This window comes from Coffea arabica, chromosome 7e (genome assembly GCF_036785885.1).
Source record: "Coffea arabica cultivar ET-39 chromosome 7e, Coffea Arabica ET-39 HiFi, whole genome shotgun sequence".
In the NCBI taxonomy this organism is placed as follows: domain Eukaryota; kingdom Viridiplantae; phylum Streptophyta; class Magnoliopsida; order Gentianales; family Rubiaceae; genus Coffea; species Coffea arabica.
This window is the reverse complement of record NC_092323.1, coordinates 16,372,741-16,399,787: the sequence shown is the minus strand read 5'-3', so window position 1 is coordinate 16,399,787 and position 27,047 is coordinate 16,372,741. Positions and strand designations below refer to the sequence as shown.

General features: G+C 34.0%; 1 protein-coding gene across 1 annotated transcript; it reads right to left on the bottom strand.

Annotated features, from left to right (window-relative positions):
• Nucleotides 1-11,594: 11,594 nt before the first annotated feature.
• Nucleotides 11,595-19,655, bottom strand: LOC113698565 (uncharacterized). Its single transcript, XM_072060031.1, has 8 exons — nt 19,640-19,655; nt 18,232-18,621; nt 18,098-18,139; nt 17,065-17,550; nt 16,825-16,974; nt 14,934-15,086; nt 12,924-13,396; nt 11,595-12,481 (listed from the first exon to the last, which is right to left on the bottom strand). The coding sequence occupies exons 1-8, from the start codon at nt 19,653-19,655 to the stop codon at nt 11,834-11,836; spliced, it is 2,358 nt and encodes a 785-aa protein (XP_071916132.1). The 3' UTR covers nt 11,595-11,833.
• Nucleotides 19,656-27,047: the final 7,392 nt, after the last annotated feature.

The window sequence follows — 27,047 nt, the reverse complement described above, 5'->3', positions numbered from 1 at the left end:
AGTTTTCTTGAAAAGATTCAAATCGAACTTATCAATCAAGTATACACCATAGTTGTGACGTTCCTCTACAAACAGTTTTGGTTCGCTATATTATTAAGTTGCGGGTTAAGAAATATTGTTAGGTCATAACTTCGTGATTTAGAGGGGTCAAGAGTTCCGCAAATCAATTTGATTCTTCGTCTAGATCCAAGAATTGGAGAGGTACGAGTTCATAACTTCGAGTGGGTCAATATCAAAAAGTCTCATCCATAGAGTATGAAGTTATTATCTCATAGGCTGCATATCAGATGGATCCAAATCTAGAAGGTCTAATATAGAACATATGCATCTTTCCATGCAAAGTACGTGTGAGATATCGAGTAATATCAATCATATGTTTCAAAAAAAATGAAGAAATATTATAAACTAACAAACAAAAGGGAAAAAATATTGTTGCAATTGTAAAAGATTTTAAACCATAAAAAGTTGCATTTACAATTTGTCTAACAGTGTAAATTTTGACATTTGTTCATAGTCAAGGAATTCATAATAAATAGAAAAATTAGTCTTATAGAATCTCGAAACATGAGCTTGAACTTCCATGATTCCAATAAATAGATATTTTAACTCAACCAAAAACAAAAACTTTCTGCCATTCGCACTCATCCAAGAACTGTAATGAGCAGCTTTCGAAAGAAACTGGTGAAAACCTGCCAAGTATTATAAAAAAAAGAAAGTAAGATATAATCCACCGAAATTAGTTTACTATTGTAACACCAAGTTAAAAACAAATCAAGGGCCTTGAATGATGCCAACAAGGACATGACAGATTCAACAAACATCTTCACTTTTGGTTACTAACAGTCTAATGCAAAATTTGTTACCCCTTGTATTTTTCAACACATTACACAAACAAGGAACTTTCATTTTTCATTTTTTTTTGATATAGTAGCTGCCAAAGTCGAGAGATGAAAAGATTCTTACAGGTAACCTAAAGTATCTTGATTGGTAACTCGTGTTCTCACCAAAGTTAAAGTATTAAATGTGCTAGATCCTTGGAGATGGTATGCAAGTAAACTTTTCCACAATTTGATCATGCAACTATGCAATACACAAAATGCCAATGGAAGATATTAAAATCAATTTACACAACTTGATCATACAGCTACGCAATTTCCACAACTTGGAGATGGTTCTCATAAAAACTCAATATTTTCACATGCAAAAACCAAAAAAGTACATTATTCACATAACTAAATTTAAAAAGGAAAAAGTACAAAAATTACAAGTAGTGGAAGCTAAAAGCTGAGAAGTATGTCGATATCTTCAGGATGCTCAAAGAAATCAATTACATCGAGGTGTGTCATATCAACATCATCCCTATCATCATAATCATTCTTTTGGTCGATAAAATTTATCTCGACATTTTTGTCTTTCTTTTTCAAAGATGCTTGATAAAGGTCAACAAGGTGGTCAGCCGTACGACAGGTATGGGATCAATGACCTTTCATGTCACACCGATAGCATTTTTCTTCATAAATTTTCTTTTTTCCATTTTTCTGATCGTAGTTATTATTCCTCTTTTGGGGAATATTTTGTTGTTTGCCACGGTTATAATTTTCACGGGGCACTAATCTACTACGATCACGTCCATGGCCACGGCTTCCTCCACGGTCACGTCCACGATCTCGACCAAAATTTTGAAATTGAGTCGCATTCGCTTCAGGGAATGGACTTGTACCAGTTGGTCGGGACTCATGGTTTTTCAGCAATAATTCATTATTTTGTTCAGCCAAGAAAAGAGATGCAATGAGTTTAGAATATTTTTTAAATCTCTTCTCTCAATATTGCTGCTGCAGAAGCATGTTAGAGACATGAAAGGTAGAAAATATTTTTTCTAACATATCTTCATCGGTGACTTTTTCACCACATAATGATAATTGAAAAGTAATTCTGAACATAGTTGAATTATATTCATTGACAGATTTAAAATCTTGTAGCCGTAAGTGAAGCCAATCATATCGGGCTTTTGAAAGAACAACCAACTTCATGTGGTCGAATATTTCTTTCTTTCAAATCTCTCCAAAGGACAAGAGAATTTTTAATAGTAAGATACTCTATTTTTAATCCTTCATCTAAATGATGATGAAGGAAAATCATAACCTTGGCACGGTCTTTGATAGGGTGTTAATTGTTAGTAATTTTATTATTAATTTTTCCCTTTATCTTTGCCAAATAATGTTTTAAATTGTTGATATATACTTATTTTTGGTATTTGGACCTATCTACAGGAAGTGGAGTTGACCAGTGCTAAAAGGGAAATTTTACTGAGAAAAATCCTCCACACGTTAAGCCTCCAGCGGATTTACAAGTTGGGCCCACATAGTGTTACAAGGGAACTCCATTTTCGGTTACTGATGGGTAGTTCTTGCTATGGGGAGTTGACTTGTAGTAGGAGTCCTCCTACCAAACGGAAAGTAGAGAAGAATTCGGTTTGGGACTCTTGTTTTCGGCGGGGACCACGGACTAGATTGGGTTGTGCCATTTCCTCTTGGCTTTTTAAGAGGACAAACGTACAGGAGGTTAGGGAATCAATAGTTTTAGCTTAGGCTTTTAGCATAGTTTTAGTTTTCTTTTCTTGGCTCTTTTGATGGTCTGGACCTCAGTGAAATTACTTGGAGATTTTCTCATGAGGCGTGGCTAAGTTTGTCTAGTCAAGAACAACGGAGGATTTGGTTCTACTAAATTTGTGAGATCGAATTAGTTTTTATTTATTTCCATTATTCACTGGTATTCGTCTATCTTCTGCTTTATGTTCATATGGTTGTTTTATTATTCGATTATCCATGGCCCGGATTCTAGATTAATTCAATAACCTGAAGCCAATTATGGTAGTTAAATCCGTAATTGTTTAATTATTCTAAACTAGTGGCAACTGGCATGATTGGGTTTGTGTCAGGGAGATAGACAGACTAACTTAAAGAGACCCTCGTAACGTGTTGATTGGTTAGAATTAGGCTCTTCTAATTATTCATGCAATTAGGGAATTGAACTTCTATGGTCGTACCTAGGGTTGTTTCCTGATTAGAGAAATAGTCAACGGTCGTACCTTGGCTATCGACAAATTGAGGAAGAGTTGGTTGTTTATCGCGTGTATGACAACTATAACTAATTTATCAGATAGTAACTGGAATAATCCTTGCATCTGTGATCGAATTAAGTGAACCATCTCCGAATTTGTCTCTTGGTTAGAGTTCGTCCATTATTATTTTTATTGTGATAATTAGTTATTTGAGTTGTAGTTATTTTATTTTATTTTAATTTATTTCAAGTAATTTAGTTACTCTCATTTTCAAAAAGCCCCCCATACTTCGAACTCTAAAAGAAATAAATTATCTCCAATCCTTGTGGATTCGACCCTACTTATCACTATCTACAGAAATTATATTTTATTTAAGCAGGTATTTATTATTGCACAGGTTCGGCACCTGTCCTTTTTCTGCGTCCGTTTGCTGAATTGGGATATGAATGTGACTTTGCATTTGCTTATTGAAGTGGGTTGCCTCTAATTGCCTTGTGTGGGAATATTTTGTCTTGTTCATCTCAATTACTTAGTTCATTGGGGTACCTTTGCGGCCTTTGGGTGCCTTAGGTGTGCATTTTATTGTTTGGTTTGGCCGTGTGATTTACTTCTTTTCTACATGTGCACCAGTGGTACTGGTTGTGGTGTTTGGCTTATAATTTATTCGTCTTATGTGCACCAATGGTACTGGTTGTGTTGGTAATCTCGGACTACTTTGTTTCTACATCTGACTGAATTGGGGCCACCAGTGAGTATTGATTGAAATTGCTGTATTGTTGGGATATTTGTATAGTCTCTAGGTGCCTAGGTTGTGCATTTTGTTGATTGGGTTGTCTACGAGGGAGGCACCGGTGGCTATTAAATTGTTATTGTTTTGAATTTGCTAAGTGGACTCTCCCACCGATGGCCTCTGATGCTAAGTGGCGCCACTTCCGAGATCAGGTTCACAACGCGGATGAGCAAGTAATGCATATCGCCAACCAGATGGCTCCAATCTCTAAGAACCTGGCCGCGTACTTCCACCATGTCTGCTTCACTCCCCCGTTCCCGCCTATCCCGTAGCCGCTTGAGAGGGAAGTTTCATTTTTCTCTTCGCTTTAACTGCTATATTACCTCCATCGAGGGCAATGTCGGACATAGGTGTGGGGGGGACAGCTGTGGTACAGCTAGTATTTCTAATTTTTAGTTTTTACATGTTTTCCTTTATTTTTGTTATTTGTTCTATTTTTCGTTTATTTCCTTTTCTTTCTTTTTAGTGGTCAGTCTTCATATGAATACCAAGTTTGATGCTGGATTGTTGTCTCTAATTCTGCTATTGCCAAGTTTATTAATAAAAAGGTATCAAGTTGATGTGATTGAGTTCAGGAACATCTTTTTGGTGAATATCAATAATTGCTTAACTTTTTCAATATTTGGTTAACTTTTCTAGGCATAGGGAATGATTGTTGGCATTTTTCATGTGAATTGGTCCAATTATTAATTTTAGTTCTCCATGTCTGGAAATTTGAGGCTGGCTGCTGTTATTCTTGTGTTGCTTTTAGATATCATGCTATATGGTTGTAAATAAGAGTTGACTGTACTCCGCTAGTGGTTACTACTGAGTAACCAGGGATCTTCACCTAAAGTGTTGATTTTCGCGTCAAAAGGTAGTAGTTGCTATGAGTGCGTGGTCCCGTAGCAATTGGAGCTGAGTAACCGGGCTCCTCCATCTGGCAAATGTTGGAGTTCGCGTCAAAAGGCTCTAAGGGCTATAGACTAAGTCTTTTGTTATTCAAAAAAAAAAAAAAGAAAAAAAAAAGGAAAAAGAAGTGAAGTAAAGATTGTGTTAGTATGTGAATAAGTCAGCTTGCCGGTTTATGATTTTAATGTCGAGATTTTGGTTAATAGCTGGACCATTTACTGATAAATGTGAGCAATCATTCCTTTTTCTTAGATTAGTTTGCTTTAAATTGGAGGAGTTGGTGGTTGGGAAGCTAACCGGAGTGGTCTTTCTTGGATCTTAACTGTGATGCGTGATATATGTTTTTCTGGGTATCTTGGCAATACGGTAGTTGGAGCGATAGCCATTGTCAAAATTTTGGTGTTCAATTGCTGTTCTCATGCTTGAGGGCAAGCATGATTTAGGTGTGGGGGGAATTGATAGAGTGTTAATTGTTAGTAATTTTATTATTAATTTTTCCCTTTATCCTTGCCAAATAATGTTTTAAATTGTTGATATATACTTATTTTTGGTATTTGGACCTATCTACAGGAAGTGGAGTTGACCAGTGCTAAAAGGGAAATTTTACTGAGAAAAATCCTCCACACGTTAAGCCTCCAGCGGATTTACAAGTTGGGCCCACATAGTGTTACAAGGGAACTCCATTTTCGGTTACTGATGGGTAGTTCTTACTATGGGGAGTTGACTTGTAGTAGGAGTCCTCCTACCAAACGGAAAGTAGAGAAGAATTCGGTTTGGGACTCTTGTTTTCGGCGGGGACCACGGACTAGATTGGGTTGTGCCATTTCCTTTTGGCTTTTTAAGAGGACAAACGTACAGGAGGTTAGGGAATCAATAGTTTTAGCTTAGGCTTTTAGCATAGTTTTAGTTTTCTTTTCTTGGCTCTTTTGATGGCCTGGACCTCAGTGAAATTACTTGGAGATTTTCTCATGAGGCGTGGCTAAGTTTGTCTAGTCAAGAACAACGGAGGATTTGGTTCTACTAAATTTGTGAGATCGAATTAGTTTTTATTTATTTCCATTATTCACTGGTATTCGTCTATCTTCTGCTTTATGTTCATATGGTTGTTTTATTATTCGATTATCCATGGCCCGGATTCTAGATTAATTCAATAACCTGAAGCCAATTAGGGTAGTTAAATCCGTAATTGTTTAATTATTCTAAACTAGTGGCAACTGGCATGATTGGGTTTGTGTCAGGGAGATAGACAGGCTAACTTAAAGAGACCCTCGTAACGTGTTGATTGGTTAGAATTAGGCTCTTCTAATTATTCATGCAATTAGGGAATTGAACTTCTATGGTCGTACCTAGGGTTGTTTCCTGATTAGAGAAATAGTCAACGGTCGTACCTTGGCTATCGACAAATTGAGGAAGAGTTGGTTGTTTATCGCGTGTATGACAACTATAACTAATTTATCAGATAGTAACTGGAATAATCCTTGCATCTGTGATCGAATTAAGTGAACCATCTCCGAAGTTGTCTCTTGGCTAGAGTTCGTCCATTATTATTTTTATTGTGATAATTAGTTATTTGAGTTGTAGTTATTTTATTTTATTTTAATTTATTTCAAGTAATTTAGTTACTCTCATTTTCAAAAAACCCCCCATACTTCGGACTCTAAAAGAAATAAATTATCCCCAGTCCCTGTGGATTCGACCCTGCTTATCACTATCTACAGAAATTATATTTTATTTAAGCAGGTATTTATTATTGCACAGGTTCGGCACCTGTCAGTCTTGGTTTGAGGATTTATTTTTTTCAACAATAATATTACCAAGACCAATTGCCTCAAGATGAATTTCAACATCCAATACCCATGATAAATAATTTTTTCCAGAAATATCAAGAGGTACGAATTCTTGTTTTGTAAGATTAGCCATAAGAAATTGAAATAGATTTATAAGTTAGAAATTTACCTCAATATGTAGTCAAAAGTTGTTCGAGAAAATACCCAATCGTTGATTCGATATTGGTAGAATCTCGACAGAGCCTTGTGATTCACTTTTGCTCAGAAATAAAAGCTCGTGCTGATAACGTGTTGTAAAACTAATAAAATAACAAGATGTGGGGTAAAATGAAATAGAGAGAAGCTGATAAAAGTAGAGAACTATTCTTTCTTCTATTAACTCAAAACGATCAAGGCCTACAAAGAGATGTTCAATCACCTCTATTTATAGAGAACACTAAATAAAACTGAAAAGATTAACCTCTAAATATAAGAGATGTTATAAATTAATTGTATAGGAAAATCAAACCGTCATCTATACTAACTCTTTTATCCTTGGAGGAATTCAATTTTATCCTTGGGAGAATTCAATAGACATGGGAAACTTTAATGGACATTCATTCTTATTTAATTGTTTCATAACAAAGGCAAGCTTTGTAGTGCTCATCATCTTGATTGTTTACATTGAACTGAAAAATTCACCTGTTACCTTGTATATTTAATATTAATATTCTTAATTTGAAATTTTCGATAAAGGAGGTGATACCATGTAATTTCCTTCCACAAGAACTTGCCAAGAAGAAAAGTCCAAAAAATTCTGAGTTAAATTTGAAAAAAAAAAAATATGACAAGGGCATTCAACACATATTATGGTAAAAGGTACTCCGCATCCTAAAATTAGCTTAGTTGATAAGGATAATAGTCAGGTGACTCAGAAGTCACTCAATTTACTTAGTCTTCCATTGTTCGGGTCCTTCTCTTTTCTAAGGCTTCAAGTCCCTCCGATGCCCCAAAGAAAAAGTGATAATGAACTGATGAAATAATGGCAAAGGCTATTAAATATATGTTATTACTAAGTTTTTTCGGCTCAACGAGGGTTCCTAGGCAGATAAAAGTTTCTATAGAAATTTTTAACATGGGAAAAATTTAACAAATGAAACTTTAAAATGTTTACAATTAGGAGGACATGTAGGGATTCCACCAGAAGCTGTAGTTTACCTTGAGATGTTACAAAAGGAATGCTATATACATATAAAAAGGAGTTGTTGCGTAACTGTTAGGTGATTTTCATCTGACATTTTTAGGGGCACTTTAGGGATAGTAAAAGTATAATACAAGTGATGCAACTCATTGTACAAACCTGGCATGCTCATTGCAACCTGAGTTTACGATGGTAACCTTTATGAGATGATGGTTATATTCTTAAATGGTGCTTGTGTTTCGGATCTGTTAAGTGTGCAATAAAGATAGAGAGAGAGTTTGGTGAATTGCAAAGTGCTGGAGATGCTGGGTTGAGCAATTGAGATTCTGCCAATAGTGGGACTGATTAAATTCAGTAATTGAAGCACGATTAAGAGGCTATGAATGCGTGGGAAGTCAAGAATCATAGGGACCCATGTTGGAAGTGTAAATGCAGACTTTTCTCCCTTCTGAACTTCCACACAAGCAAGTGAACTCCTCAAGGAGTGGAATGATTAAAAACAGTGATTAAGTTGTATTTAAGACATCACCAATGCATTAGAGATGAAGAATCTGTTGGAAACCACCCCTCAAGTGTAACTACACGACTCATTTTCTTCTGTAGCATTTGTTGACCAGATGTTTGAGTTAGCTGCAATAATGGGAGCTGTTAATATAAAGTATTGTTGGTGTGAAATCTGAAATCATTTTTTGGAAGTAAAATCTGAAAATAACCAAGTTACTCTTATTTTCTTGTTACTTGTTTGCTTCTCAAAACATTCGAAAAATATTTCATATTGTCATTGCTTGTTGTCTCTAAAAACATGAAAGAAAGAAAGAAACACAAAAGATTTTCAGTTTTTCCTTGATATAACGTGGTTTGACATCCTCATCATAAGTATAGTAAACAATTATTGATAAGGAACATTAAAATGATTTAGGACTTCACTAAATTCTTGTAAATCAAAAAGTGAAGGGTTATCAATTAATTAAAGAGAACACCATAATCACTTTGGATTTTGTCGAGTTATTTCTGTTATCAAATAAGTGAAAGATATTTTAGACATTACCCAAAAGAATACGATTATAATACCTACAACTATATCATTTACTCATATCAAGAGCACTATGTTAGATTTGATTCAAGGTTTATCCTCATAGCACAACCTAACAATGATGCCGAGGAATCCCATCTTAGCTGCATTTGCTAACACTATATAATCTGTCTATCTATCTATCTACCTATCTATTATCTATTACCCTATAAAAAGTATCATCAGTCTTTATGTGCAAGAGTATAAGCAAAAATTGATTTTAGATTTTGTGATACCAAAATTGCCCTCAACACCAACAAATAGACAAATTGCATTACATTTCCACAATAATTAATAAGAATTATGCTAACAGTTACAAAGACATATTCCTTGAGTTGTTCTCAATTAAACCCAAAAAAAACAAATTCATTGATTTCATCAGTAATTAATATCAATTATGCCAATATTTGCAAGAATAGAAAACATTCCCTTGTGTTATGGTGAATTAAATCGAAAAAAGAACAAATTTTAATTATAAATTATAAAAAATATGATGAATATAATCTTAGTGGATAATACTTAATAGTGTAAGCAGAAAACAATATTAGTTTTTGTGATACCAAAATTATACTCCTCTCTAATAAATGGACAAATTGTATTGCATGTCATTAATAAATAATATCAAACATGCTAGCAATTATAAAATCAAAGATTCCTTACATTTTTATTTACCCAAAAAAAGAAGAACAAATTTTATTTACAAAATACCTAAGTTTAAAGAGTACTTCAAACATGAAACAAATATAATAAATATGAGTTTCTTAAAAAATACCATAAGTCTTTTTATTTTTTGGATACAAGTAAATTAAGTCTTAAGAGCACCTTTTTAGTATACGTAGATTAGTATCGAGTAAGAAATTTTAACACAAAATAGAGTAGGAGATAGAATACGATGGTAGACAAAGAGTTTTATGTTAGGAATTTATTTATTTAAATTGTAACAAAAATTAAATTCTAATGAACTTTTTTTTTTTTTTTTGCATGGGGAAGGGATACCAACCCCACTTTATTTAAATTATAAAAATTACAAAACTTTAGGGGCCCATAGCAGGCCTAAAACAATAGACTAGTGGTGCTATCTTGTGGTAACCCTACTACGCACAAAAGGAAAGGAACTACAGTCCATATATAGTAGGGATCGGACTCTATCTGGAAGTTGCCGACCGTATTGCGTTGCAAGCTGGCTAGCGCACCTGCCACTGAATTTGCTTCCCGAAACACATGAGTAAGTGATGCTGACAAGTGACAACGAGAGCAGGTGCCACCGGATCTGACGAATGTAATTACACAACGGCCACCGACCTATAGCAGGTGATTAACGACGGTCACCAATGTTTTTGAGTCAACTTCGACCAGCAGGTTGCCAACCTCTCGCTGAGCACAAAGTTGGAGACCATAAAGCAAAGACAATCCCTCCGCTTCCAGGACATCAACATCGCCAAATTCTTTGTAAAAAGCAGCTATCAAAGTGCCCTCATGACTCCTCAGAATCCCGCCTCCAAAGGCCTTTCCATCGTGCACACTAGCATCTGTGTTGAGTTTAACATAGTTGAGGGAGGCTTTGTCCCATAAATTACCGCACAGCAAGCCCTCATTCGTCTCAGAGGAGCGTAGTCTCTGAACCTACAATCTGCCTCCCCACGAAAATATTGTTGGCGAAGAATTCCAGCAATGCCTAGCTGATGCAGAAAACCATCGACTTGCATAATAATCCGCCTACCAGGCACTCGACTGTTTTGAAAGTATGCATGGTTCCGGGCTTTCCACAAGAACCAGCAAATGATTACAGGCATTGCCATCCGAATATGAACTTTAGTGGACCCTGGAACGGATAGCAACCAGGCCCGAAACATAGCAGAGACAATGTTGAAACTTAAATGATACAGGCCTTTAAACTAGCAATGTCGAAACTTTATCAATGGTATTCTTGTAATAATTAGCAGCATTAAACTATTATTAATGAATATTATATATATCAATGTCAATCGTAATAATAATAGTTACAAAAGTGAAACATCCCTTTAAGTTAAGGTGAACTAAACAAAAAATATATTCTTTTCTATAACATATCCAATTTCAAAGAGTACTTTAAAGGTGATTAAAAATATATCCAAGTTCAATATGGCTATTATATAATAAATAATCTTAGCATCTTACAATCTTTAATCATATAAACTCTATAATCATAAAGTATATCATCAATGAGAAATACAAATAACCAAATCAAAATATTTCTCTTCAAAGTTAAGCTAGTTAAACTCGAACAATGGAATTTCAAAATATTTAAATACTATTATAATTACAATAGCACTATAGATCATTTTACAATCCACTAATAGTAAAAAAAAAGAAAAATAATTAGAAAAAATACTAAAACTAATAATTAAAAATAAAATGACTTAAAGGGGAACAATAAATTATTCAAAAAGTTAAAAATTTTATCTGAAAATACATAAAAGAGAACATTTAGGTTATCCAAATTTAATAGAAAGATAAAAAGATTGATATGATTACAAAATAAAAATGTTCTTGGGGACAAATAATGCTTTATTGGTTGTGCAATTGTGTTGGTTACTTATGGCAAATTAAGTTCAGAAAAAAATACAAAATAATATAAATAATAAATATCACATTTTTTTTTATCTCAATTACCTTTATTCCTTCAAAAACAAATAATTTTCTAAAAATTTTAAGAAAAAAAATCTAAACGTGCAAAGCACGTGATCCATTACTAGTGAATAAGAGAACCCGGCAAAGGCAATTAAAATGGAGTCAACACTAAATATTAGGTAGTAGTATTTGATGTGGCAAACAATCAAAAGCGATCCATAGGCATGATTTATTGACAGCACAAGGAATCCACAGAATCAAAGGAATCTGTAGAATTCCAGCACAAGCTGGAAACAAAACAAGAGAGTCAAAACAACTAGATGTTGCCTACAAGATCTATTTAAAACATTACACTGAAGGATTATTTACTTAAAAAACAACTTCTTGAAGCAAACTACTGGAAGTGAAATACAGAATGTCATGATACGCAGCAGAATGGAGATCAGATGCTGGTAGTAGTGTCGGTTGCAAAACTATAGAGCTTCTTTTTAGGTTTTTGGAAGATGCCATGTCCGTAAGTGCGACTGATCATCTCAACCAGAAGAGGGAATTGCAACAATGAGTAAAGAGCTATTGGAATAACAGAGAAAGCTATGATTGGGTAGGAAATCCAAGCTACTTGTTTGATCAGCATCAGATAGAGAGCAGTACCAAATGATGCCATCATGGTTACTATCGAGACGAACAAGCACGTGATTCCAAATATTAGCTTTGTGGGCAAGGACTTGAGAAAATCTCCTTCTGCATAACGTGCGGTGAGAATCCCCAAGAACATTAGAATTGATGTCGAAGAAGTGAACAGCGACAGTGCATTTGATGCCATAAAAATCAAAAATGCTTTTGATTGAGTTTCTAGCATGACAGGGAGCCCTGTTTTACTATCATTACCACCTGGAACTGTGAAAGCTGTTGTAAACATGACTGCAGCGATGAGAGTTCCCACAATCATACTTGATCCTGCCGTATTTTTCATCCATCTTTCTCCCTCCTTAGCCAGCACCTTATGCTCTTCAGTAAAGAGTTCAGAAGGTGTTTTATTATAGGCATTACGTTGTTCCTTCATCCTTGGTTGTACAATACTCTCAACTTCCTGCAAACTAATTCACGTCAGGACGAGTCTCTCACTAGGACAATACAAGTAAATAAAGAATCTTGCTGCTGTTATGTCTCTATTTCATGACGCAGTGACATGAGTTGCAACATAGAGATAGTTTGGCTGTTCTTACGACACCTATAAATGCCGCTATTAGATGCCTGCCACAAGTACATTTGCAGCATTAAAATTGTGCCACATACATTTTTTGCAGCATCATAAAAGCGACTGTCGTATTTCTTATGGGGCATGAGTTTAGGCAACATATCAGAATAATGCCACAAATCTACCGCAAAAACCTTTTTTTGTAGCTGTAGCCTGTATGTTGATTTTTCGCGGCATTATTCTGATGCCGCATAAAGCCAAAATTCTTGTAGTTTCATGAGACATGAAAACAAAAATGTATGACTACGAATTGACTTTGAATTAAATTGCTCACCTTATACCATTGTATTTCCCTTTGCATTTGAAGAGCTGCTCCAGAAATCTTGTCAAGTTGAGACAATGGAGACAGCTTGGCTGCTAAATGTAGCAAATTGTTGCCGAAGAAATCACGCCTACGTGCTAGTATGCTCTTTCTTGCTTCCAAGGCATTTAAAAAGCTATAAATTTTCTCTTGGCGAAGCAGAATTGCATGTGAAAAAATTGTTCTGCCCTTTCCGTCTCTTTTATATATGATTGCGGTCTTATATCTGAAACTTTTATCAACGAACTCAATGATTCCTTGCTCAATCGCATCGTATAAAATTTTCATGATATCCATCTTTTCAAGGTCTTTCATGCTCAATTCCCGGATTTCCTCAAATATGAGCTTCAGGAGTTCAATGGCATCTTTATGAATCAATTTCCTGTCATGACACAAACCGAGGCAACTTAATATGCTCCAACCGAGTCCATGCAAAACCTTCAGCACTGCAAGAAAACAGATACACATAGGATGAATTAAATGAGATGGAAAGCCATTAGTATCATAAATGCTTCAAATGTGAGGTCAAAGGGAATAAAACAGAAGTCTTGCACAACAGCGTAAGGGCATCTAAAACATTGTTACACTCGACTAAAGAGCCTCTTCACAACTAAACAGACATGAAACTAGTATTATATGTCTTCAGAGATAGAAACTTGCATGCCTGCTTAGTGCATATGAAGCGCCAAATGAGTTGTACAGAAAAAAAAGAACAGAACTTGTGAACAGATATATGATAGGGATAATGCCTATTGGAATGTACAAAGAATGAAAAGCTCAGAGAAAGATGGCAAGGATATGAAAGAGTTAACAACTATTTATAAAATTTCCCCAATTTCTTTCATTTTTTTCTTCTTTCTCAAACCTTTTCTCAATTTCTCTTGTTTTCTTCTAAATCAAGGTGAAACTCATAAGAATCCGGATCAATCAAGTAAGGGAGGGCTAAGAACTACAGCTTTGCCTGCTTACCAAGGTAATTTTTGTGGCTGAGAACAATGGCTTTGCCTAAAAAAAGTGAAACCCATGAGAATCCTTAAGTTTAGCAATCGTATTTATGCACACATGTGAATGAAAAATCCCTCGTTCTTATCCTTAGAAGGACATAATCTTTTATCTTTAATAATCTTCTATCTTTTTTTTTTTCAAAAAAATTTTTTTTTTCTTCTTTTATTTTAATAATCTTTTATTCCTACTAAAAAAGGCTCCAAAATGTTGGACTTAATCCTATTAAACTTGAACTTTCCTCTGGCTTCTCCCAGTTATTGATAGGCCTATTCAAACACACAAAGGACTGTGAATGGGCCGGATCGGTCTGAGCTCAGCTCCATCGGTCCAAAAAATTTGGGATTAAGCCTTAAGTTTTAACTGGTCTAATGATAGCTTGAATCTAAACATAAAGGCCGACTTAATCGTGCTTGGGGCTTCATTAGGCATCGCCTGAATAATTTTGCATGTAAGTGTATATATTTTATAGGGTAAATCTTTTCCTTTTTAGATTTTTTGATAGTGTATGTAAAAGAGTTCAAATATGAAATTTTTCACTGACAGTATTTACACTATCACATCATTGAATTCATATTTATATGATTCATGACACGTGTAAAAGTCGAATTTCAAATTCAAAGTTTATCAGAATTCAAAGTTATCACTCATTCAAAATTGATAGTGAATACACTATCAGAATATAATATAGAAGATTAATACTATTTTATGGGTCGTGCTGCAGGGATGACAAGTTATTGAATCTTAAGAAAATAAAAAAGAACTAAAATATGATATTTATAAACAAAAAATAGCAATATAATAAAAAGTAGAACAGAGAGTAAGACAGAAGATCCGTTGCGAAATACAATGGACTCCATTTTGTCATCTAGCTACAGCAAAAATTGAGAGAAAAAAGAAAAGCTAGGGAGAAGATTCCTAACCCAAAAATGTTTTACAACAGAAGGAATTTTGGAAGACGAAATTTGATATTTGACATACCAAAGCTAGTAATCTGTAGGCCTCGATTTCCTGTCAAATTCGTTTCATCATCAGTAATCTCAATGCTGTGGTCTCCAATCATGCTTGCTTTTGTTGTCTGATCATCTTTAGCAGAATCTGTTGGACTTCCCAATGGAGAATGTTCCATTAGACCTGGGACATAAATACAGAGTATAAGTGGCATTCTCCAACACTAGTACACAATTACTATATGCGGCATGTTGGTATTCTTGTTATTGGAAGATTTTATACGGAGATAACAATCAAAATTCAAATTTCATACTGATATGGCAATTAAAATTCGGGAAAATCGTTCAAAACATCCCTCACATTTTGTAAAATAACTTTTTTCGTCCCTCACTTTTAAAAGTGCACTTTTACGTCCCTTATAAATTCATATTGGTCAATTTTTGTCCCTATTTAGGTTTCCGACTAGTTTTTTGTCATAATCCACCACGTGCTTTGCACATGATCATTTTTAAGGGCAAATTTGTTAAATCAAAATTTACACAATCCAATCTATAGTCCCTCACATTTCACAAAATAAATTTTTTGTCGCTCACATTTCACAAAATGAATTGTTTCGCCCCTTACATTTTACAAAATGAATTTTTTCATCCTTCATATTTTACAAAATAAATTTTTCATCCTTTATTGATCATGTGTACGAATAACTTTTTTTTTAAACTCATGTATATATCTATTTGATTACACTTGAATAATACGAATAGCATGCAATATATCTCTATTTGATTTCGCCTGAACGTACTATTTAGGTAAAATTAAAATAGATATATACAGGGATTTAAAAAAAATTGTTAGTTTTTCACTCATGTCATTTCTTTTTATTCAAAAATTAAAAAAAATAATTAATCCTAAACATTTTCAAGTGTTTATATCGAATTAAATTTGGGTAGAAAAAATAAATAAAGGAAAAGTATGACAAAACGAAGTAAATGATTAACACTTTCAAATTTTAAGATAATCACAAGGTAAGAAATTCAATTGTTGATCTTAAAGTTGCGAGTAAAAATTTTAGATTTAAACTGCAATTTGTTAATATGACTATAGAATTCAAGTTAGGACCGATTAATTAGATAGTTTTATTACACAATTCAATAAATGAATTATTACCAAAATAGAAAAGGCTACAAATATTGAATAGATTTACATGGTGAGATCGAATATATATATATACACATATATATGGGTTTAAAAAAAATTGTTAGATTTAAACCCTTACATATATCTATTGAATAGCATATTTATAACTACAATTAGTGTGTTTAGGTGAAATCAAATAAAGATATATTACATGTTATTCGTATTATTCAGGTGAAATCAAATAGATATATACATGGATTTAAAAAAATAAACTATTCGTACACATGGTCAATTAGGGATGAAAAAAAATCATTTTGTGAAATGTGAGGGATGCAAGAATTTATTTTGTGAAGTATGAGGGACGAAACAATTTATTTTGTGAAATGTAATCATTATATAAATTTTGATTTGATAATTTTGCCCATAAAAAATGATCACCTGCAAGGCACGTCATGAATTCCGGCAAAAAATTAGTCGAAAATCTAGGTAGGGAGCAAAATTGACCAATGTGAATTTGTAAGGGACGTAAAATTACACTTTTAAAAATAAGGGATGAAAAAAGTCATTTTACAAAATGTGAGGGACGTTTTGAACGATTTTCCCTTAAAATTCGTAGAAAGTAAGAAAAAAAATGCACAATGGTCATTATTCTTAGATTGTTTTCCTTATCACTGAATTAGAGTGCATAATATTGTTCTTCATTATATACAAGTCAGTGATCATTATTAAAACATTTACCCTGGAATTTGATGTAAAAGTAAAGTAGAACTGGAAAAAGGACACTAACATGAATAGATCCATCTTTTCCAGGAAACAAGTTTGGTTCCACTAGGAAATGCGGATGGCTTGTGAGCCAGTAACTGGAGAGCATAGTCACCATTATGATCTGGGGCGACACCAAGTTTTGGATATCGTCGAAGTAGCATTAAAGCAACATCTGTAGCAATCAGAAAGGGGTTAGGGGCACATATATTGAAGAAGGGTTTGATGCAGATTGGTATATTGCCTCTTACATCCACAATCTTACCATACATTTCTGCTGTAATCAGGGAATTAAGCAGTGTAGCTCCATTCTCACCCACCTCTGGGCGAAATAACTCTCTTGGTGTCTCCGAGTATAGATAATCAACCATATGCTTTTGACCATACAAAGCAGCCACTATGACAGGAAGCTGCCCATCAAGTCCGTCATTCTCCTTGATAAGAAGCCTGCCATTTTTTTTCACGATTTTTTTTGCCAACTTTGTTACACCACGGATTGCAGCAAAAGTTAGAGCTGTGCATCCATTGTCATTAACCATTTCCAAGTCTGCTTGTTCCATTCTCCTCAACAGTTCCTTTGCAATTTTCATGTGTCCATTTACAATGGCAAATTGAAGTGCAGTTCCTCTATGTGATGAAATTATGGCCCTAACAGCGCCTGGATCTTCATCAAGGAGACTTTTTGTGCGATCAAAATCGCCTGTTGCAATTGCTATGTACAAGGGCCTATAGCGACGGTACTCTTTTGGTCCTGTAAACATTAGAATATGTTTCGAATAATATCTCTAATATGGTCATCTATCATAATTAATGAGCTCGTAGAAGGCACAATAGAAATCTGAATGAGTATAAAAATTTCAAGAAGTCCAGAAAAACAGAAAAAGAGCAATGATATTGTCATTGGATATTAAGCAATGACTTTCCAGATGTGGAAGATATATTCTAAGCTTTTGGAAAATTAGGCCTCCCAACTCTGAAGTCTCCGCCATTGTTTGGCACAGCAGAGCTAGCACAGATGAATTGGAGTTTTATTTGAAGTAACGTACAGAAAAATTCCCTAGTGAAGAATTGCTTGCTAAATGAGCAAAAGAAAACTAATCAAATGGAATAAGCAAAAAAATAAAGAAAACCTGCAATTGCTGATTCATAACTTTGCTCCGATACCACATGATTGAAAATACTTATCGAATGAACCATAGTGTTCTTAAAATTTGTCGAAGAGAGAAAACTTCTTCAATTCACTTCTAAAATTATATGTGAAACCGTAAACATTTCATAGCAACATGATCGAGAGTTACCTTCTTCTTCAACACGGCTTCTTTCATCTTCAGGATCACCTTCTGAGAATATTTTGTAGGAAAACTTCTTCAATTCACTTCTAAAATTATATGTGAAACCGTAAACATTTCATAGCAACATGATCGAGAGTTACCTTCTTCTTCAACACGGCTGCTTTCATCTTCACAATCACCTTTTGCAAATATTTTCTTGGGCCTTAGTTTTTCCACCAAATGCTTCCATGCAACTACCGCAGAAGTGTGAGCTTCCTTAAGTTTAACATATGTGCCTGTTCCACAAGAAAGTTGGATGGCATGCAAGGCCAATGCATTCTTCTTCTTCCATTCCTCATGTTCTTGTTTCTTTTCTTCTCCATATTCTTGTCTCTCATCGTTTATAGGATCTTTCTCCTCTCCAGAAACAACACCCCAAAGGCCATGACCAACCAAATAATGTTCCAAGCATCTTTTCCATTCCTCATAGTTCTCCTCAGTGAACTCCTCGGGAACAATTCCGATTGCTGCTCTACCAATTCTATCATCTCCTGCTTAGATGCATAATCAGAAAGAGCTGTGAGATTAACTGATAGTCCTTTCAACTGCTCGTTGGACTCAAAATCAAACTAACAGTGAAGGCTCCTTTGCAGCAATATTGATGGCTCAAAATGTAACGGATTGGGACTCAAAAATTGCCAGTACCAGTGCTAGATCGTACCCATTTGGCTGGTTCGACCGGTTGAAAAGGAAACCGGAGTACAATGAAAAATAAATAACCCGTCAAAAACCGTCCAAATTGGTCAAAACAGCTTACATGGTTGAATCGGCCAGTTATTTACTAGAAATTTTTTTCATAGTATTATTCAGATTTTCTAATTCTGAAGTGAATAAAAAACTGTATCTTTGACTCAATCAAACTAAAAGCTCATTTGATTCATCCATTGATTCGGGTCTAAACATATTGCCTAGTATTATTGTAAAAGACACTATATATACACTAAACCAATACTTGTGAATATAACAACGCAAAAGACCATAATAACATTGTTCATCCGCATGACTTATCACATTTTCAAGATTTCCTCCATCTTCTATCTCCACCACACAAAGTCCAATTAGGGGAATTTGAATGATAAAATGTTACCTATAATGGTCTATGACATATTGTTGAGAAAGTCAAACTATAATGGATCTAGATAATATAATTTGAAGATGTCACTTATACCAATTGACTTTATTGATGTTACAATGATCACGTGCAAAACCGTAGATCAAGCTTATGAATATGGCTCATTACTTGAATATTAAAAGTGGTTATTTGAAAAAAAAATAGAGTCATTTATTGACTATTACAACTGCTGCTATATAATGCTCAAAATTATGAGCAAAAGGATCATCATCGAGAGCCTTATAAGATTTTGCATTTTGGCTATTTCCTACAACTCGAATGAAATTGGGAAAAAAGGAACAAATGGATAACAGCATGGCTTTTGTACTAACAATAAGTCAATAAAATGTTGTAATGAGCAGGGAATCAGGGAAAAAAAATACATTTTTCAGACTAACCTGAAGTTTTCGTCATCCTTTAGCCGTAATCTTTTGTAACAGAGAAAGTGAAACTAATACAGTCATTGTATTACGACTAATACTTGCATTTATAGATGCATAAAACATTCTTAGGCCAAATATGAAATTAACAATATGCTTACTCTCTGTTTAAGTGATTCTCATTCTTATCTCTTTTGCACTTTTTTTTTCCTTTTTGTCTATCTTGTTTCTGACTAAAGAGATGTAACTTGGAGTAAAGTGGTTCGAGATGCGGCCATAATATTATTCCCACGTGGTTCACATGTCAAGGTTCCACTATGTGCATTAAAAAAAAAAAAAGTGGGATTCACTGTATAAATTGTTTGATTAAGCTAACAATCTTAGGGAGGGGGCGGAATATCTATTCATGATCCAAAAACTTGCCAGGCCCAATTTGATCCGTCCCAAGAAACACTGTATATTCGTTCTGCATTTTGTTACCGAAGCAGGTTAAGGGGGGCTCTCTACGATTGCTGAATGGAATCATGGATATGATCACAATTTTGGTGGTGGAATTTGAAATTTACCAAAAGTGCTTCACTTTTACGGGTCAATTCTAAGAACCCCTTTAGTTGAACTCTGGAATCACTGCCCTTTTGTTTCAACTAGGGATGCAAACGAGTCGAATCGAATCGAGTTTCGGTTTAATCGAGCCGAGTCTTAACATAATTTTACAAAACTCGAGCTCGAATTCGACAAGTTCAAAGTTAAAAAATAAAAAATAATTATTTTATTTTTTAAAAATGAATAAAATAATAATTTTTCTTAACAAATAATAAAATATTAGAGATATATATGTAATTTTACTATTAAAAAAATAAAAATATATATAATCGAGTTCGATCCGACTCGTGAGCTAACGAACTTAATATTTTTGAACTTGAATTCGAACTCGAGTCGAGCTCAGACTCGACCCGCTTGCAATCAGCTCGCAAGCGGCTTGATGTGTTTGTAGCCCTAGTTTTAACTGCATCAATGCACATTTTTGATACCCAATGTTTGGTTTGTATGTCAAATTAGTCTCTAATATTTTGACCAAAATAAAAGTGATTCTCAAAGTTTCTGATTTTAGACAAATTTAAGACAATTAACCAAAAATTGCAATAACTAAGAGTCAATACCAAATCGTTGTTAGTTGAAAATTTTAACTTTGCATTTTTGGTTCCTAATGTTTTGAAATTTCAATTAATATTTTAAATAGTTATCGTTAGGATTTTAAATATATGAAAAATGCATCCCTTGATCACAATAACCTTCCTGAAACCACTTCAAATTGGCACAACATAATTATTTAGCAGAAGGGGCACCACTTTGTTAATACACAAATAATATTCAAAATAAAAACTAGCACAAGAAAATAGAAAAACTAATTTTCTATTACATAACATTATTCTAATTATTACTACACAAATTCTTGTATGACTTGTGAATGTGGACCTTCGAATGTTTATAGTTTGGGATAGCAATTATTAAAGCTAGTAAAAGTAGGTACAAACATCAACTACTTATGGGAATGTTTTAAAAAAGTGTAAATTTCAGTGGTTAAACACTTTTTAAGATGCACCTTTTATAGTTAAAAAAGAATTGTCCATTTACACTCCTTGTGCTCTAGGTTTAAGTGGAAAACAAACCAAAACACACTCAGTAAAAGGAGGATTTAACATACACGCTCCAATAATGTGATTGGTTATTTGATTTTAGTGTGAGGATTTAGGGACATTTTTCTTCCAGAAATGCCTCCCAAATGAACGTTATCTATCTATAAAAATGTTAGGCTTTTTATAAATGGTAAACATTCATATGGAGGCATTTTCGAAAGAAAAACATAACTAAGACCTCACATTACTTGGATCAAGTAATGTGATGCACTGTAGGAGCAATTATAGTGAAATGTCCATTGACGGAGTATGTTTCTATTTGACTTCCAAGGGGTGTAAGTAGATATTTTTGAAGCATAAGGGATGTATTTTAAAAAGCGCTTAACTACAAGGGGTGTATAAGAAATTTACCTTTAAAGAACTTCATTTTGTTTTTTCTTGTCTTTCCTACCTATTAAAATAAGACTTTCCATAGGAAAGTTTTAAAATATTAACTTTCATGTTTGTATACATTGATGATTTTACTAAATAATTCAAATACTTCTAAAAAATATTTACTTCCTTTTAAACTTAAATGATAAGACATTCAAATGGAAAAAAGAAATATGATCAAGTTAATTTAAATATAGTATATATTCTTCATATTCTAAAGGCATGTTTTAATTCAGAATTTAATTTCAACATAAGTGGCCAAATGATACATCTCATTATCAATTAATAATTCATCGTGCAGAACAACAAACGCATACCTTATGCCAATTTTGTAACCAACTATGCTATAGAGAAAAAGCATATGCATAATTAGTGGCATGAAAATATGAAATGAAAACAAAAAAAAATGAAGTTTAATAAATTTTCCATGTATTTTTCATTAGAAATTCTAGTACATGTCTAACAAAATTTTGATTCAATTCACATCTCATTTCATTCTAAAACATCACTACCGGTATTTAGAACTTAAGGAACTATAATGATTCAAAGTTCAAATATTGGAGACCCAAAGTGTAAATTCAAAACTGTTGACTGACACCAATTTACTTTTGACAATCAACCATTGTTGAATTTCTATTAATTGTCCAAAATATGCCCATAAATAGTAGCTTTTGGGACTACATTTTAATTGTTTCAAATACTGGGGACTAGTTTAGTACATAGGGCAAACATAAGAGACCAAACTTGCATCTCTTCCTTTTCTCAATTAACCTCAATTTGACCTACATCACTTTAGAATGTTATTTAGGCTTTCAGTAAGAGCTAAGAAGTCATTTTTGACCTATGTGAAAATAACCTTGACCTCTTTTGCTTTAAAGTTCAAATCCGTTGTTCCTAACCTCTTTTACAAAGCAATTGTTTTAGACTTCCTATCTTGTCCCCTGTGTGCCTATATTTGAACAATTTTGCTTTGTTTAAAAGCATTGGGGTTGAGAGCCTACAAGAATACACTTTACCCTCTTGTGATATACGGATTTTTCACATAATTTCCTATAGTTTTAAAAATTATATATAACACCCTCATAATTTGAATTAAAGTGTCAAAGCGACGGAAATAATCATTTGTAACGAAACTCATAAAAATATTGAAATTACCCTTGTTTAAAAATTAAAATGGCTGAAGTGACTAAAATATATAAATATAATATGTATGAAACTCTAATCCTGCATAGTTTTATATTTTATTATATAATCTCTTTATGGTTTAGTGCTTTATATAACCCCCGGTGATTAATAGATAATTTTTAACTTTAAATAGAGGCACTTTTGATATTTTAGTTGACTCCATTATTGAATGTAAATTTCGCTATTTTGGCACTTTAATTCAAATTATGAGGGGATTATGTATAGTTTTTAAAAATTTAGGGAGGTTATGTTACAAGGTGTTAAATCACAGGGGGTTAAAGTGTGTTTTTCCCAAAAAATAAAGGGCATATGTGATGAGTTAGATATCTGAGCGTAACTTGTGAAGATGATTCTTTATTAGCCCATACAAGACATTTTGACTTGACCTAGGGCAAAATCATAGAAAATGGAGAAAATATGAGAAATGGAGGTGATACATTGATGCAATTGGAATTTGGAGCAGCAAATTGATATTGGAGTAGTGGCAGGTTAATTGCCGTTTGAGTTTACCCTCTTTTCTTTACAAAACCTAGACAGGATAAAAGGAAGTCAAATATTCCAATATCATTCACTCTTTGATAACTTTAAAAACGAAAAAACAAAAACAAAACAAAACAAAAAAGATTCAGAACTATTTGAAATAAGGAAATAACATTATCCTAGAAAAGAGTCAAGAAAATGAAAAGGCAAGCTTTGTAGTGCTCATCATCTTGATTGTTTACAAAGAACTGAAAAATTCACCTGTTGCCTTATATATGTAATATTAACATTCTTAAGTTGACATATTGGATAAAGGAGGTGAAACCATGTAATTTCCTTCCACAAGAACTTGCCAAGAAGAAAAGTCCAAAAAATTCTGTGTTAAATTTGAAGAAAAAAAAAGAAAAATATATTATAAGGGTATTCAACACATATTATGGTAAAAGGTACTCCACGTCCTAAAATTAGCTTAGTTGGCAAGAACAATAATCAGGTAAGGACAATAATCAGGTAACTCAGAAGTCACTCAATTTACTTAGTCTTCCATTGTTAAAGTCCTTCTCTTTTCTAAGGCTTCAAGTCCCTCCCATGCCGCAAAGAAAAAATGATAATGAACTGATGAAATAATGGCACAGGCTATTAAATGCATGTTATTACTAAGTTTTTTCGGCTCAACGAGGGCTCCTAGGCAGATAAAAGTTTCTATAGAAATTTTTAACATGGGAAAATTTTAACAAATGAAACTTTAAAATGTTTACAATTAGGAGGGCATGTAGGGATTCCACCAGAAGTTGTAGTTTACCTTGAGATGTTACATAAGGAATAGATAGATAAAAGTCACTCTCGGTTACTCTATATTTTTCCTCTGAAATCACAGTTTCAGGGAAGGAACTGCTGGAGGTTGTTGGGATTTGACACCTCCGCTGATGCTGTCGAGTTGCTGGTCGGCATATATAATTTAGGGTTAATTTCACTTTGTACACTTCAATTGCCTCCAAGTCTTGGACAATGGTATCATGTGGTATACTGCTCTCCTTCATCTTTGGAAGATTGTTCTACATGACTTTTTATATTGATTTGTCGATTGATTTTTAATGAGACTTTTGTTTGCACGGCGTAGTACAAATTTTTCACCCAAGGGGAAAATCATAAATGAGATAATGTGGCCGGGGGAGGGGAGAAGTGCATTGGATAGTTCGGGGGGAGAAAGTATAAATAAGAGATCCCTCGGATTCAAACCCTCCACTTACACTAAAAAAATAACAATAATGAATGAGATGATGTGAAATCATTTTTGGAAGTAAAATCTGAAAATAACCAAGTTACTCTTATTTTCTTGTTATTTGTTTGCTTCTCAAAAATTCGAAAAATATTACCTATTGTCATTGCTTGTTGTCTCTAAAAACATGAAAGAAAGAAAGAAACACAAAAGATTTTCAGTTTTTTCTTGATATAACGTGGTTTGACGTCCTCATCATAAGTATGGTAAACAATTATTGATAGGGAACATTAAAATGATTTAGGACTTCACTAAATTCTTTTAAATCAAAAAGTGATCAATTAATTAAAGAGAACACCATAATCACTTTGGATTTTGTCGAGTTATTTCTGTTATCAAATAAGTGAAAGATATTTTAGACATTACCCAAAAAAAATATGATTATAATACCTACAGCTATATCATTTACTCATATCAAGAACACTATGTTAGATTTGATTCAAGGTTTATCCTCATAGCACAACCAACAATGATGCTAAGGAATCCCATCTTAGCTGCATTTGCTAACACTATATAATCTATCTACCTATCTCTCTATTATCTATCTATTATCTATTACCCTAATGATAGATTGCATTTTTGCCATTTAATTTATGATTGTTTACCCCTTGATTTCGGTCAAATATTGCATTAATTGATGAATTTTACTCATATTTGGTAATTGGTGTTGGTTGTAGAGATCCAGAACAATTGTAGTGATAGTTACAAAAGTGAAACATCCTTTAAGTTATGGTGAACTAAACAAAAAATTTTATTTTTCTATAAAATATCCAATTTCAAAGAGTACTTTTTTGTTTTTTTTTACTAGAAAATTTTATTAAGTGGAAAACATGGGTACACTATGTCACCCATAACCAACCACCCTTCTATGAAATGATGGGAAACCCAACTTATCCATTCGGACATCCCCCCTGACCGGTCGCGGGAGCTCAGCGAATCTGTGAAACAGCTGTCCTATCTCCGAGTTGGCACCAACATTTGCCAGGCGATCTACCGGCGAGTTCGCTTCCCTGAAATAGTGCGAGATCGTTTGTAAATGCTGTTTAAACACAAGCAACTCGTCCAGCTCCCTTTGCAACTCCCATGGACACGCACAAGCCCCTTGAACGATCCGAATCAGTATACGTGAATCTGCTTCCAAATGTAAATCCAAATACCCTCGGTCAATACAGTACTTGACCCCCAACAGGAGCGCTCGCAACTCAGCCTGCAGATTGGTCAGTGTACCAAAGTACTCTGAGTACCCAAATACAAAGTCCCCATGACAATCCCGCACCAGCCCACCCCCTCCACTCAAACCCGAGTTCTCTCGAGAACACCCATATGAATTCAACTTCCACCCACCCTGCGGTGACCCCCATTGCATAGGTTGAATGGTCAACCTCGCTTTCCGGCTAGCTACCTCGCCCAGGAACCCTTCCCACGAAGCTTTCGACCACCGCAATCCTGGGAACTGTGCTTGAAAGATCTCAATCAAACATTGGACGATCCGATTGATCAACTCCCTGATCCGCAGCCTCTGTCCTTCAAACACTCTCCTATTCCTTGCCGTCCACAATTCCCAGCAAATCACCGACGGGAGAATCCTATACAAGAACTTCAAAAACATATTATTCCCTCTCCTTAACCACCAAAACCACACCAGGTGACATATCGTGTGCACCCCCTCCATTTCCCCGGCACGAATCTCAAAGTGACGCCAAACTAATCTTGCCCCCTCCCCTAAGCAAAATACATGGTCCAGATCCTCCTCCTGCTGCTCCCGATAGCACCAACACTAAATAATCTTAGTATCTTGCAATCTTTAATCATATAAACTCTATAATCATAAAGTATATCATCAATGAGAAATACAAATAAGTTTCACCGAATCAAAATATTTCTCTTCAAAGTTAAGCTAGTTAAACTCGAACAATGGAATTTCAATATATTTAAATACTATTATAACTACAATAGCACTATAGATCATTTTACAATCCACTATTAGCGAAAAAAAAACTAGAAAACTCGTTAAATCTAACAAAAAATTCATAGAATAACTCAAAGGGGAACAATAAATTTTTCAAAAAGTAAAAAATTTTAACTAAAAAGACATAAAAGAGAACATTTAGGTTATCCAAATGTAATAAAAAAAAACTAAAATATTGATACTATTACAAAATAAAAATGCTCTGGGGACAAAGAATGCTTTATTACTTGTGCAATTGTGTTGGTTACTTATGACAAACTAAGTTCAGAAACATATATTTTTTTTTATCTCAATTACATTTATTCCTTCAAAACAAGTGATTTTCTAAAAACTTTAAGAAAAAATCTAAAAGCATCATATTCACGTTGAAAGCGTGCACGTGATCCATTACTAGTGAATAAGAGAACCCGGCAAAGCCAATTAAAATAGTGTCCACACTCAATG

What these genes read in the sequence shown, in the direction of transcription:
- LOC113698565 (XM_072060031.1), bottom strand. An exon ending in AAGCCGTGTTGAAGAAGAAG is followed by an intron (nt 17,551 to 18,097) that starts GTAACTCTCGAT and finishes TAATGTTTACAG; the next exon opens with GACCAAAAGAGTACCGTCGC. An exon ending in GAAAAGATGGATCTATTCAT is followed by an intron (nt 15,087 to 16,824) that starts GTTAGTGTCCTT and finishes TTTATGTCCCAG; the next exon opens with GTCTAATGGAACATTCTCCA.